The 14,490-nt window shown below is 37.4% G+C and overlaps 1 protein-coding gene across 1 annotated transcript; it reads right to left on the bottom strand.

Annotated features, from left to right (window-relative positions):
• Nucleotides 1-611: 611 nt before the first annotated feature.
• LOC122144327 (paraneoplastic antigen Ma1 homolog) lies at nt 612-2,147 on the bottom strand. The gene has a single exon (XM_042755153.1). The coding sequence runs from the start codon at nt 2,145-2,147 to the stop codon at nt 612-614; it is 1,536 nt and encodes a 511-aa protein (XP_042611087.1).
• Between the last annotated feature and the right edge of the window lie 12,343 nt (nt 2,148-14,490).

Genomic DNA, 14,490 nt, shown 5'->3' with positions numbered 1-14,490 from the left:
GAGGAGACTGACAGTCCATGTGACCCACCACACATGTCTCAGTCTGAGGAGGGAGTGTAAGAGGACTATCACCTGCCCACTTCACCTCACCCACAGGCTTTTCTTCAGGAGTAGCAATTTTACTGGAAGGGACCAACCCATCTGTTTTCCACTGAGACTGTATCCTCATAACATGAGAGGTCTTGGGCCCTAAGCTCCCAGTACCAATGTCAACTAATCTTTGGAAAAAACTGGCATTGGTCCCCACAATCACTGGCGTTTGTTCAGGACCAACTGGATCCGGACACACCAATGCAAGTACTGAAATTATCTCAGATGAACCCATCAGAGCCTGTGGGAATTCCATGTCTACCACAATATACCCTCGGTAAGGATAGCTAGAGGAACTCAAACCCCAGATAGCTAACCCATCAAAGTGATTTAAGGGTACTTGGGGTAGATGATGTAAATACCACTTCTCAAAGACAATGGTCACCTGTGACCCACTGTCTAACAAAGCTAAACAAGGCTGACCATTAACCTTGACCTCGACGGTGGATGATGGCCCTACTAGACCAGCCGGTACAAAACTAGGCTCAGGAACCTCAATTAGGCTTTTCTTGGAGAAACAATCACTCCTCCCTACATCTGTATCTCTTTGTCCTGAAGCGGGTTTTTTTCTCTTTAGATTTGCGGAGTAATTGTAGCAGTTTCTGAATGACTAAACCAGAATTTGCAGCATGTTCACATTTGCTGGCAATATGGCCATCTCCTCCACAATTGTAACAGAAAAAGCCGTCACTGCTTTTACCTGCTGATCTTATTGGAGCAACGGAACCACGGCTCACCAGGAACTCTTGAGTATTCGGACTACTCGTCCCTACACTAAGCACAGACAATTGTTTCTGTAATTGTTCTACTTGAGCTTTTAGGGCTAGAACCTCTGCATTTAACGGGTTGTCTGAGGGCCTTACCTCAGTTTTGCTTTTAACATAATCCCTCTCGGAGGGCTGCGACAGACTTGTGCTACCCAGTTGGAGTCTTAACTCTTTAGCATCTACTTTCAAGTTGTCTCGATTTGACAGTGAGCCTTTCCCTCTGTCTTTTACTGTCTTATCTTTCACACTGACACCAAGCTTACGTCTAGCTGCTTCGTTTTCTTCTTCTTCTCGAATCTCATTGAGAAGTCTAAGAAACGTGGGGGGATTTTCTTTCCGTTCATGCAGCCGCAATTTCAATAGCATCAAATCTGATTCAATCGCACCCCTTAACAACTGTTCTACACGGGCACGATCAGCTCTCTGAGGAGTTAACCCTCCCCGTTTGATCACTAACGTTAGCGATCTTTCTTGTCTACGTAGAAAATCAGACAAGGCCTCCCCAGGCTCTTGTCGAAGCAAACGAAAAGCAAAATACAAGTCCTCACCCGACTCTGAGGTGCTAAAAGCACTCTCCAGAGCCTCAATATACTCGAGGGCGGTAGCATCTGTGTTGTTGGCTCTTACTGCCTTTATCACCTCTAATGCTGGTCCTTTGAGACTTTCCACAATACGTTTGCGCTTCTCCTTGGCGGAGCAGTCTGACTCTGAAATCATCAATCTAGCTTGTTCAAGCCAATTCTCACTATTCTCTTCACCTACTGGGGTAGGCTCGAGACCAGAAAATATGCGTAAGCGACGGTAGGCTTGACCATCGCTAGTGGGCTTAGTTTTCTCCAATAACTCCCCAATGGCACGAATGATTGTCTCAGGTGATGTAACATTTGAAACCAAGGGGTTTATCAGGCTTTGAAGGTCAGTAATGTTTTTGCCCTCCCTATTTAGGAACTGAGCTAACCTCCCTGAAAAAGCATTCATATTAGGGTCCTCATCTTTTATCACAACAATTTCCCAGGTCTCCCCAGAGGATGGCAACACTTCATATGGCACCTGAGCGGGGCAGATTTTCTCTCTGCACTCACATAATACCAAAATAGTCCCAGGAACTGTGCCTTCTTTTGTTGCGCGAGCCCGTACTCGCCCAAAGACTTTGACCGTTTGCACTGTGTCTTCGATAAACGCAACATCGGTGTCAGCTGGCACACCAACAAGCAAAATAGCATGTTGGGGATCAATTTTCTCATCTGCAGACCAGCTGCAAAGTTCTCGTAAAAAATCGTTCTGCGACATTTTTCTTTTACCTTTTGTTTAGAAGACAGGAGATCCCAGCGGTGCCTCCATTATGTAACCCCTATCCACCAACCATTTGCATAGGCTAGAGTTTTTTGATAAGGACCTGAATTCTTTTACTTCTAAATGATCTTTTAACCCTGTCTTCTAATATAAATTAACCTCCAAGGAATCACTTTATGCAAGCAGTCTATTTACTTATAGTGCAGGAATTGTTTATAAATTACTTTTAAACTGCAATAACCCACACACTCACAAATAAACATTTAAACCAATAAATGTTGTATTAAATGTCAATGAAATTGAAACTTTGTATTTAAATGAAATGAAATAAATCAAGAATTTGAATTTGACAATGTAAATGAAAACAAAAAACAAATAAAATATATCAAAACAACCCTCTGTGATTGCCTTACTTTTAACAGTAACTAAACACCTTTTTTACAGTATCACACCAGTATTATCAATTTTAAGTTGCTTGTTCTGAATGTATTTAACTAAGTTATAGCCTACTATCAAATTAACTTATAACTCTGTATAACTTGTGTAAGCCCTAATAACCCTTTTTAAGCTTTTAACACATTCAAAATACACTCAAAATGGAAAAGGAAGAAAAACTGTCACAATATCATTAGTGCACTCAAATGTTTACACACATCCCACCCCGTTGCAGGCCTGATACGGAGCTTGAGTGCGTAGTGGCCGATAAACTGAAACTGGCCCCTTCACTCCAGAGAGCAAAAAAATAAAATAAACTTGTTTAGCGTGTACCTCAATCTGGTTGCGAGTGTGCGTTGAAACACGTCTGCTTTCATCACATTGAAATGGTCATGAGTCCGGTGTCGAAATGTCTCCATGCAACGTTACAACAGGTGCGGTGGCTGTTTGCGCATCGAATTCTCATGAAGTTACTGGACGATGCTCACCAACATTTTCCTCCCGGGAAACAAAAGTCTGCGTTATATTTCTTGAAACTCCGCTCAGTTTTAGCAGATGACAACAACAGTTTCCGTCTAGAAAGTATGCCAACATGCACAGCGTTCAACTCTGGCCGAGCCAAACATGCAACTGCAAACCTTACATGAAACAGTCCACAGTCATAACGAGCCGCCTCCTTAGTGAAGAAATACGAGCAGTACTTCTGATTACAGGAAAGCTTCTCGTTTTAAACAATCAAAGATATCATTAAACTCGCGTCTTTCTCCCTCTCCTTTCTCTCGTCTTCTCGCTGTCTTTTCTCAAACTTTTTCCTCCCGTCTCCTTTTCTCCTCGGAAAAATCTGATTGGCTCACAACTTGTCAGTCTCTTATCTGTCCAATGTACATCAACTTACAACCCAAAATGATGTTTGCCACGTTTTTCGCATGTACTCCCCAACCAAACTCTAATAAAGGAAAGTAAAACAATACATATTAAACAAACATATTTCAAATGAAAAATAAATAAAATAAAACATTTTATCATAATTTCACTCTCAGTAAATACAGACAATGAAAAATAACATCAGGGTTACACTATTGTGAATAAAATATAGGTTTATGAGATTTGTAAATGATTCCATTCCTTTTTTACGCACAATTTGTACAGTGTCCCAACTTTTTTGGAATCGGATTTGTACATGAACACACACATATTTCAAAACTAAAAAAAAGTACATTATTCAATAGATTTGGCAACTGATGCATGCCACAGTGACACACTTATGGTAGTCAGCCAACTGGCTAATTATCCACCAATGCTGATTATCTCAAAATTAAGGTAATTTAATTATTCATCTAGACTGATATTAGTCTTCCATTATTTTTTTTTAATCATTCAAACTGACAGATATATTGGTGACAAAAGCAAAGAAATGACAGTCAAACAGATAGTGAGATTTTAGTCCGCGGGGTTACTTGTAGCAGAACACTTGTGCCCGCGCACACACACACACAGAGATGCAGACAGACTGAGGACAGTACAGAAATCAATAACCACACTACAGAACATTACTGCAGTGACCGTTCTCTCTTTTTCTACTTCTCTGATATGGCTCTGATATCTTTTATCATGCACATTTATCCTGATTATTTTTGAGGCAAATCCATCTACTTTCATTAAAGAACAGATAGCAGGACTGCACTGCCAAAGATACCAAGACGAATCAGATGAAACAAAGATCGCCCAGATCAGACCCAAAAACTTACAGGCATTTCAGCATGCAAACAAACACACGAAAATTCTAATATGCAAATGACAGTCAGATAACATGCAAAACGTACCTGTGTCTCATGCTCAGACGTGCAGCCATATGTGTGCACCCAACTCCATCTGCACTAAATGACGGTGTCTAAAATCTGATCCCCCCTCAGGGATCTGCCAACCAATGCTTTTCTCGCTCTCTTCTAGCCTCATTCTGCTCTCCTTTTCTCTATTTTCTTTCCCTTGCATTGTTCTGGCTGCACCACCAGATGTTTCTGACAACCAAATTACAGTGCACAGAAAAATGATTGCTTACCCTCGCTCTCTATCTCTGCTCTCTCAGACAGGGTGGACAAATTACACACTTTACTCGGCTGTGAAATACCAGCTGCAGAGTTTCTGAGCTGAAGCAGGAAATATAGAGTAGAAATCTGGATGTGGACACTATAACTGTTATACACCATGTTGCTGTCCAATTAGTACTTATTCAAGTTTTGAAATTAACACCCGCCAACCAAACCAGATGCGGGTGAAAAATTCACCATGGCAGGCAATGTATATCAACTAACCAGTCAATATGGCATCATGGTTATGATTCATAAAATATGTCATCACTTTGCATGTCATCGCTATCAGAGCTCCTTCCCAAACATAGTCCTCCCAACATATGCAGAACAAAGCTTAAAAAGGGTTGCACACTCAGGGCTTGAATTTCAGCACAGGATTATGGGGATTGCGCATAATTTAAACCATTCCTGCAAGTTTAACTTTTATAATGCAAGAAATTCCCACACAAATGTATTTGCTTCATCTCCAAGCAAATTATGAAATACATCCACAGAAGCAAAAAAAGAAATCACCAGATCAAACAGTCTGTCTTTATTTTAGAATTTAATTCCACAAACAGCGCTGCACCTGCCTTCTCTGACTCTAGTTTAGACCTGTAGCATCAGTGTGGTCTCCACGGCCTGCGTCATTGGTAGCCCGACTAGAAAACACAATAGCCCCGGGACGTCGGGCTACCCAAAATGTAAAGCAGATCTCCTGCGGGTCCTTAAAAACTCAAAGTGAGTAGTATCAAACTTAAGGCCATAAAAAGTTTTAAATGTGTTAAATGGTACAAGAAATGTCTTAATTATAATTGCAAGAGGTCTTACAGTTGTGGACGGAAAGACAAGAGTCGCGATATGGCTGGATTAACTTCAAAAGGCAATGATGTCATTGAATAAATATGAGCGCTGCACGTTTTAAGTCAAAACGCGGCGTGGATGTTTTTATTTGAATGTATCTGAAGAGACTGTCCTCAGAAACGTGTCGGTGGCATTTTTATTTAATTTTAACATTACCTGCTTTGTGTATAGCTGTTACCGGGGAAACCTCACTATTTGAGGAGCGTCTCGCTGCAGCCTGCGGTGCACATCCAACCCCGCCCACAACCAAGTGTGACGTCACAGACCACGCCCATGTCAAAGTACGTCACATCCTCAATCATTTTGAAACAGGAAGAAGCATCGATAAGAAGATAATTTGTATTGTTTGCCAACCTCTAAAAAATAAGCTGTTGTTTGCTGTGTCGTTAAGTAAAAAAAAAAATATCTTTGGTCTTTACCAAACGTTGACAACTTTAAGAACGTGTGCGTCGTTTGTGTGCATGTGCATAAACAACAGTAAGTATTTTTAATTTCAACTTCACACCGGCACGTTATTGCTTAGCTAGCAACAAATATACTTATATATGTGTGTGTGTGTGTGTGTGTTTGGGGGTGGAGGGGTGAGATGAGTGTTTTTATGTTGGGGGGGGGGGTCTATCTATCCACACATGTATGTATATATGTATGTATGTATATATTCGTGGCATGCATGCGTACACACACACACACACACACACACACACAAATACATACATATATACATACATACATACATGTGTAGATAGATAGAGAGACAGACAGATAGATAGACAGATAGATAGATAGATAGATAGATAGATAGATAGATAGATAGATAGATAGATAGATAGATAGATAGATAGATAGATAGACAAATAGAAGGCACAAGTCTTACAACATAAAATCAATTATGAATCAATGTGCAATATTTTTTATACCCTTCCCCCCACACATAACACTCATCTCACCCACTCAGACACACACACTTCATCCCTCTCACACATATGTACTTACCTGCCCCCCACCACCACAACCACACACACACACACACACACACACACACACACACACACACACACACAAAACACTCACATACATATGACATCTTTAATGATATACTCTGATCACAGTACCCATGCACAGTAACTTGGTTGGGCAACCGCATCATTTCACAATGTCTTGCTGGATAACTCTGTGTATGTCACAAATTATCTTTGTATTCTTCTATATTAACGAAAAGATCACATAATGTTTGTTTGTCATGTTTTACAGCATTCTACACATTTTCAGTCCAAGCCTGATGCAGAGCAGTTCTCCCGGGTTAAGGGGTCCCTGCTGCAGTTTCACCAGTAAAGAAAATTACTTGTTACAGTTCACTTGAAGGACCACATAAGCCATGCAGTGGTGCATGGAGGTATGGTGAGAGCATTTCTTTAGATACTGATTGATTTTTGTGGTTTAAAATCATAAATATGTTTATGTAGAATGATGAGGTAAATAATTTTTAGTGGACACATATACCCCAACATATGTATTCTCTATTTTTAAGAGGAGCGCCAAGAGGACATAAAGTGGAAGTTTGTAAGGGACATTGGTCCAGCGTGGTACAGAGTCATCGTGGGTTATTCTGTGGGGAGGTGACAGGGCCTGCCGTTCTCCAGATGGACAGTAAAAAATCAACAGAATGCCATCAAAGACTACCTGGAGGGAGAATCGGAGGATATATTGAAGCAAGGAATCTCTCTGTGTAGTCTATGTATGTATATGTGTGTACTGCATGTCAAGAACTGTTTATCTGATCATTCAGCTGCTCATTCAGCTGCTCAGACTTTATAATATTTGGAGCATATCTTTTGTTAAACACAACCAGTCAAAAGTTTTTGAACAGTGAGATTTTTTTATGTTTTTAAAGTAATCTCTTCTGCTCATCAAGCCTGCATTTATTTAATCCGAAGTACAGCAAAAAACAGTCCAATTTTAAAATATTTGTATAATATTTTGCTATTTAAAATAACAATTTTCTATATTTCTATTAAAATGAAATGTAATCCTGTGATTTCAAAGGTGACTTACTCCAGTCACATGATCCTTCATTCTAATATGCTGATTTGATGCTCAAAAAACATTTTATTATTATTATGTTAATACACTGAAGACTGGAGTAATGATGCAGAAAATTCAGCTTTGATCACAGGAATAAACTGCATTTTAAAATACATTTAAATAGAAAGCAGTTCTTTTAAATTGTAAAAATATTTTACATTACTGTTTTTGCTGTGTTTTGGATCAAATAAATGCTGGCTTGGTGAGCAGAAGAGACTTTAAAAAATAATAAAAATCTTACTGTTCAAAAACTTTTGACTGGTGGTGTATATTATTTTTTTGTAAAATTGTACATGTAATTATTTTTGTAAAATACTAAATATAAAAATACCCAATGAAACAATGGATGCCTTTTTCATTCATCTTTAAGTATGTGGAGGACCTGGACATGTTTCATATCAAGTTGTGACGAACAAGGCCTGAAGGTCAATGTCATCTTACTTATATAATCTATCAATGCAATCTCTATTCAGCCTAAGTATGTGTAGCCTACTGCATATGGGGAACTGTTGATTCTATCATTCAAATGTTAACACGTTATGATAAGTGGAATAAATCTTTAGAAAATTAAATGACAATTATACAATACCAACTTTTACAATAATTTTGCATACTTTTACAATACCAAAATCTAATTGTCCTCATTTAAATTTGATGCGTTTCAATTTTGCCTTGGGTAGGTCAAAATCGTTTTTCAATAAATGTGGATTTATCTCATTACATAAATGAACAAGGTAAGGTTTAAAAGTTTTAATTGACAATTAGCCTACTGTAATCAACATAAGCATTTTAGGAGCTGTTATGATGACAAAATCAGCTCCGTATATTAGACATATTAAATATATATTAGATTTAAGATGTGCCATTTTAACCTAGACATCCTTTACAAAAATAAGAAAACGTGTATTAGTATAACGATGGACAATATTATTTTATTGAGATCCCATAAACTTCCATAAATTGATTCAACATACTTCCGGGTTTCCAGGTACGGGGATGGGGAAATCACATGAGGTGACGTATTTGATATGGGCGTGGCTTTCGTTTACGTCACACTTGGACGTGGGCGGGGTTGTGTCGGGGGTGGGCGTGACTTCTGACGTCACACTTGGATGTGGGCGGGGTTGTGTCGGGGATGGGCGTGACTTTTGACGTCACACTTGGATGTGGGCGGGGTTGGATGTCCACCGCAGGCTGCAGCGAGCCCTACTTGCACTATTTCAACTCTCCTAAAGCGCCACCTCATGGCAGAGAATGAATTTGCATTTCCAACAAGCCTTTCTTGCTGTTTATGGTCAGATCAATGCAAATATCAACTCATGTTTTTTTCACAGAAATCACAGAGGCCTCGTTTACACTGCAGGTCTGGATGCCCAATTCTGATTTGTTGCCTATATCTGATTTTTTGGGCTGTCCGTTTACACATTCTTTCAATTGTGACCCATATCCAATTCATGTGTTTACACTTGCCATACCATCTGAAACATCGCGCATGCATTGTTGTCATTTACCGCCTCCACATGTGCTTCCTCATGAGAATAATGTGACTTGTGCTGACAAAACGAATCACAATGAGCAATTAAAAAAATTTTTTAATTAAAATATTGGGGGGGAATTAAATTCTGAAGAAAGAAACAAACAAATAATGCATTACCTTTATCATTGTATATCTAAACTAAAGCATTCATGTATGAAAAATAATCAAATGTAAAAATAACTTAAGTGTGTTCATTACAAATAAATTGATTATTAAAACTACAAAAGCAGTTCAATGAATTGCAGCGAGTGATTCCCTTTTTTCTTTTGTTGTTAGATTAACATTATGATACATGATACTAGACATACTGCTGTAATGCATGGATCTAATATAATGTTACACATCAGATGTTTTCCCCCAACAGTTCCCTAAGCGTTCACTTAAGACAGAGCATATTATGTTTGCATGAATTCTGAAATACTGTAATTCTGTATATGTGTGTATTTATCGGGATCGCGCACCATCAGAAGCGCCGTTATATGCATGCACTTCGGATGACAGTTTTTTGCCTGTAGCTCAAAATAGCCCATGCGAATTTACACTCATTTTGCCAGCACGGGTCACATATGACGTCGTTAAATCAAATTGTTGCAGTTTTAATGATGTACTGAACGCAATGCCTCAGAAAATCCGATCTGCCCGTTTACATGACAGTCGCATTGGCACATATCTGATTTGTATCTGATTTATTTACACATATGAATGTGGCCTGAAACCGATCTTGAAATATCTGAATGCATGCGTTTTTTTCCCGTTTACACTGTCATAGAACAGATCCGATCTGTGTCACATATGAGCAAAAAATAATCGGAATTGGGTCACATTTAAGTGGCAGTGTAAATGAGGCCAGAGTTGTAAATGAGAAAGAAGTTAACGTGCCTTCTAAAAATCTAAACAATTAAGATTTATACATTTTAAATTGACAATTTATATGCTTGATTTATCCCTTTTCATAAAAATGGTCTAAAGGCTGAAATGCTGTTGTATAAGATTTTGTTTTTGTGAAAACCTGTATCTGAAATGTAAATCATGTAATTCTATGGCTAGACATTGTCCAACACCACTCATACAGTGTTCATTTTAGAACTTAAAATGGGTCATGAAGTGCCTTAAATTTATTTTTTTTTAAATCTGCAGATCCCTGTAAATAGTGAAATAAAATTCCTTCCTTCATATTTGTTGATACCTGTGTATTAAAAATATGTTTGATTGCCATTTAAACTCCTATCTGATTTTATATATATAAAATATATATATATATTTATAAGGTCTTTTTTTATTTGGGCTAGTTAAATTAATTTTCGAGCTACCAAAATCTCAAGAGTACCTGCCCAAAGGGCTACCAGGGATTTTGAAATTTTGCGAGCCCTGTTTTGTATTTCTATATGTGGAGTGAAGCTGTGGAATGGATTCAGTTCAGTGCTCAAGCAATGTTCAAGCATGATCCAGTTCAAAAAGCAGTATAAAAATGAGATATTCACAAGGTATAAGGAGAAAGAAGGGATTTGACAAAGTGATCTCTCATATTATCTATTAAGGTTATAATTATTATTTTTATGTTTTCCTTGTATTTAGTGTTGGTGTATGGGAATGAACATGTAAATATATGTAATTTGTAAATAATTAAGATTAGTGTTGTCAAAAGACCAGGTACTTCGGTACCAAGTCTGTACTAAAAAAAAATGAAAACATTACGGTACCAGGTTTTTTTAAGTACCGGTGGTACCGAATACCCGGTCAACCCGGTTCTTTATGAGTGTAAAGATATTTACTATTTTTACACACCAGAGGCTTTTAAATGAATTGTGAATCTAAAATATGCATGTTAGAGAATGTACAAAAAGTTAACATTGTTTGTCTCATATCAGTTAGAAAAGCAGTTCTGGGCTTTTTTTTTTTAGCTAATTTAGTTGTTAATCTTGGCTGAATAACTCTAGAAGGTTTTAAAAGCCCTTTAAAACAAAATATGTACAGTGTTTGTATTAAATAAAAGTATTAAGTATTAAAATAAAAGTCAAATTTTTTAATTAGTATGTTTTTGCGTTTTGCTTTGGTACTGAAATTGGTACAGAGAACCGTGGATTTTCACTGGCATTGGTACCGAATAGTGCTGTGTTCAATACATCGATATAACGGTGTATTGTCACAGAGATTTGACGATACGAGTACTGATACAGCTGGCCTTGTATCGATATTGTGGCACGTATGCAGCAACGGACCGTGCTAAATTTGAAGAACACAATTTAAAATGGAGTAGAAAAGTGCAAGGTTTCTAAGAAAATATTGAATAGAGCAAAATATATAGGCTACAACAAATCTGGTGTGTAGCGTGGATCTGGAACTGACTTTTTGTACAGTTTGTCACATCTCTTGATTATCTGTCTTCACAAACTGCCCTGAAATACAATTCAAACATTAACAATGATTGTTATAAATGTAACGTAAGGCTCTTACATTCATAATGCTCATTTTGGCCTCTACAGCTCATTTTGGAAATATAGTTAATATCAGTAATATGTAGCATGCTCGATACAAGGAAGTGGTCAGTAACATCGTCACTTTGAGGTATGATATCAGTGAGATATATATATATATATATATATATATGATATATCAGTAAGGCTACTTTAAGAAAAAATAAAATGAATAATTTAAGTTGTGTTATGCATTCAAATAGTTAAACATGCTAAAACACAGAATTTGGTAACAATAATAATAATAAAAAAAAAATGGTGAGAAAAAATTAAACATTTTATAGGGCCCTAAACATGTTTTTTTTTTTTTTGTTAAACTTTTAATAAATTAATGTGAAAATGTATGTACTATTAAAAAGGAGTTGAGAAAAATTAAATGGGAAAAAAAGCTTTTTTTATTAAAGTGGAAATCAGTTTACTAAATAAAAAACTTGACTGACTGCTACTTTAAAGGGATATTATCTGTGTTGTTTATTATTTATTTTTATGTATACTATATTATTTTGTGCAATTACTTGCTAGTCAGTTGAGTTTGTGGCAAAACCTTTTGCAGTGTTTACATGTTTATACCTGCATAAAATGTATTAAAATAGAGGTTTATTTTCATAAAGTACAATTTGATTTAAAAATGCACCTACATTTTTTTTGCATTTTGTGTTTTTCAGTTGAATAAAATACAAATTTTCCCTATATATTTCATCAGATTTGTTTAAAAAAAAAATCTCGTCTCCTCTCATTCTCATGAACCCAGTCTCGTGTCTCGTCTCCTGGGATAAGTGTCTCATCACACCCCTAGTAGCCAGAGCAAGAGATACAATAGATTTCTTTTGCATATCTGACAGTGTAACATTAAGCAGAAGTATTTTGAATGATTTTAAACCTGTATCCTGTTTTCTGGGTGACATTGATATTATCACTATATATTGTTGCAACACCTCCCCCACGACCAGTCTGACAGGGCTCATGCTTATAACAGTAGTTTGGTGGAGTAGACTCATTTAGACCAATATAATCATTTGGTTTGAGCCAGGTTTCAGTCAAGCAGAGTACATGAAAACTATTATCTGTGATCATTTCATTTACAATAACTGCTTTGGGTGTGAGTGATCTAATGATTATGAGCCCAAACTTATTTTTTTTTGTTTGTTTATTAATTTTGCATTTTTCTGGTTTAATCACAATCAGATTTTTTTCTAGAACATGCATTAAATTTATATTTTGACCTCACTATTCGGGGAACAGACCAGTGTGATTTAAAAAAAAAAAAAAAAAATTATTCGTTAAAGAACATTTTTTCTGTAACTAAGATGAGACGTTGACGAGCTAAAACTAATATATAATGATAAAAACTATGATGAAATTTACGCTGCATCTTCGTTAATAAGACGAGACGGGACTATAATGTTATTTGATTTCTACCGGATATTCAAAATACAGTTGGACTCGTAACACAAAAAGGTTGCGGGTTCAAGTCTCATACCGGCAGGGATTGTAGGTGGGGGAGTGAATGTACAGCGCTTTCTCCAAACTTAAATACCACGACTGAGGTTCTCTTGAGCAAGGCACCGAACCCCCAACTGCAAAAAATGGCTGCTCACTGCTCCGGGTGTGTGTTCACGGTGTGTGTTCACTGCTGTGTGTGTGCACTTTGGATGGGTTAAATGCAGAGCACGAATTCTGAGTATGGGTCACCATACTTTTTATCACTTTCCTAATAAAGTACCCACCCGAGTCATTAATGTTAACCAACAAAAGATGTTAAATAAATATGTAAAGTGAACCTACTGTATCTGAAAAATGAGTTTAATTTGTATTAGAGTTTAATATCTCTTTCATATTTGTCTTATTGTCTTATTCTGCATCTTTCAAAAACGATAAATTATATATATTATATATGAAAAACTATAATTTTTTATAAGTTGCTCCCTTTTCACTACTGTTAAAGGTATAGTTCACCCAAAAATGAAAATTGTCATCATTTATTCAAGTTTTTCCAAATTCAATCCTTGATTCAAATTTCTCATAAGCTTAATTGATTCGGTCTAAAGAGAGAAGAATTAATTACTATTTTTGTTTGAAGACTACATATAATGACTAAAAGTTGAAAAAAATGCAATGACTTTTCATAGACTAAAACTATGAAAGACACAAAAGACTAAAATGTGACTAAGACTATTAAGCATTTTCGTCTCAAGATAAAGTCTCAAAATTAACACTGGAACAGACACAGTCTTTATTGATTAGACAGCGCAAGTACTTCTATTTAAGTGGGTAGAACAAAAGCCATCATAGCAGTTATTTGAGAATTGGCTTACTAGTCAATGGAGTGTAGAGTCCTGGAGATGTTGTCCGAGAGGAGTTCTGATCCGACTCTGCTGGGGTGCAGGCCATCAGCGCGAAAAAAGAGAAAAAGCCTAGGACGCTCCCAGAAAAGATTCCAATTATTAACAAAGAGCAGTTTCTGTTCTTTACACCATGACAATAACCATTCATTTAGAGCAAAAAGTCTACTGAACCTTTCGTGTCCTCGTTGATACGTGGGCAGTGGTCCTGACACGATGATCGTCGCCGCGGGCGTCGTGCTGCGAACCGTCTCGATCAGACTCCTAAAGTCCCTCTTCAGCGTCTCTGTCTGCTGCTGCGTGGTGTCGTTAACCCCGGCGTGAAGCACGACCGCTCCGATGCTCTCTTCACCCTTCAGGATCACGGGTATCTGTGCAGAAATATCAAGAACACGAGCACCAGGGAAACAGTGAGTGTGCACATTACCTTCTGCTAACATAGCATGAACGTGCCGGACAATGGAGTCTCCGACGAACACAGAGTCGTGTTCTGTCTCGCGAAGTGGAGCAAATAGGTTTCCGGTGGAGTTCCCGAAG

Source organism: Cyprinus carpio, unplaced genomic scaffold (assembly GCF_018340385.1).
Source record: "Cyprinus carpio isolate SPL01 unplaced genomic scaffold, ASM1834038v1 S000006643, whole genome shotgun sequence".
In the NCBI taxonomy this organism is placed as follows: Eukaryota; Metazoa; Chordata; class Actinopteri; order Cypriniformes; family Cyprinidae; genus Cyprinus; species Cyprinus carpio.
Note: the sequence above shows the minus strand (reverse complement) of the source record. Positions and strands in the feature narration are given on the sequence as shown.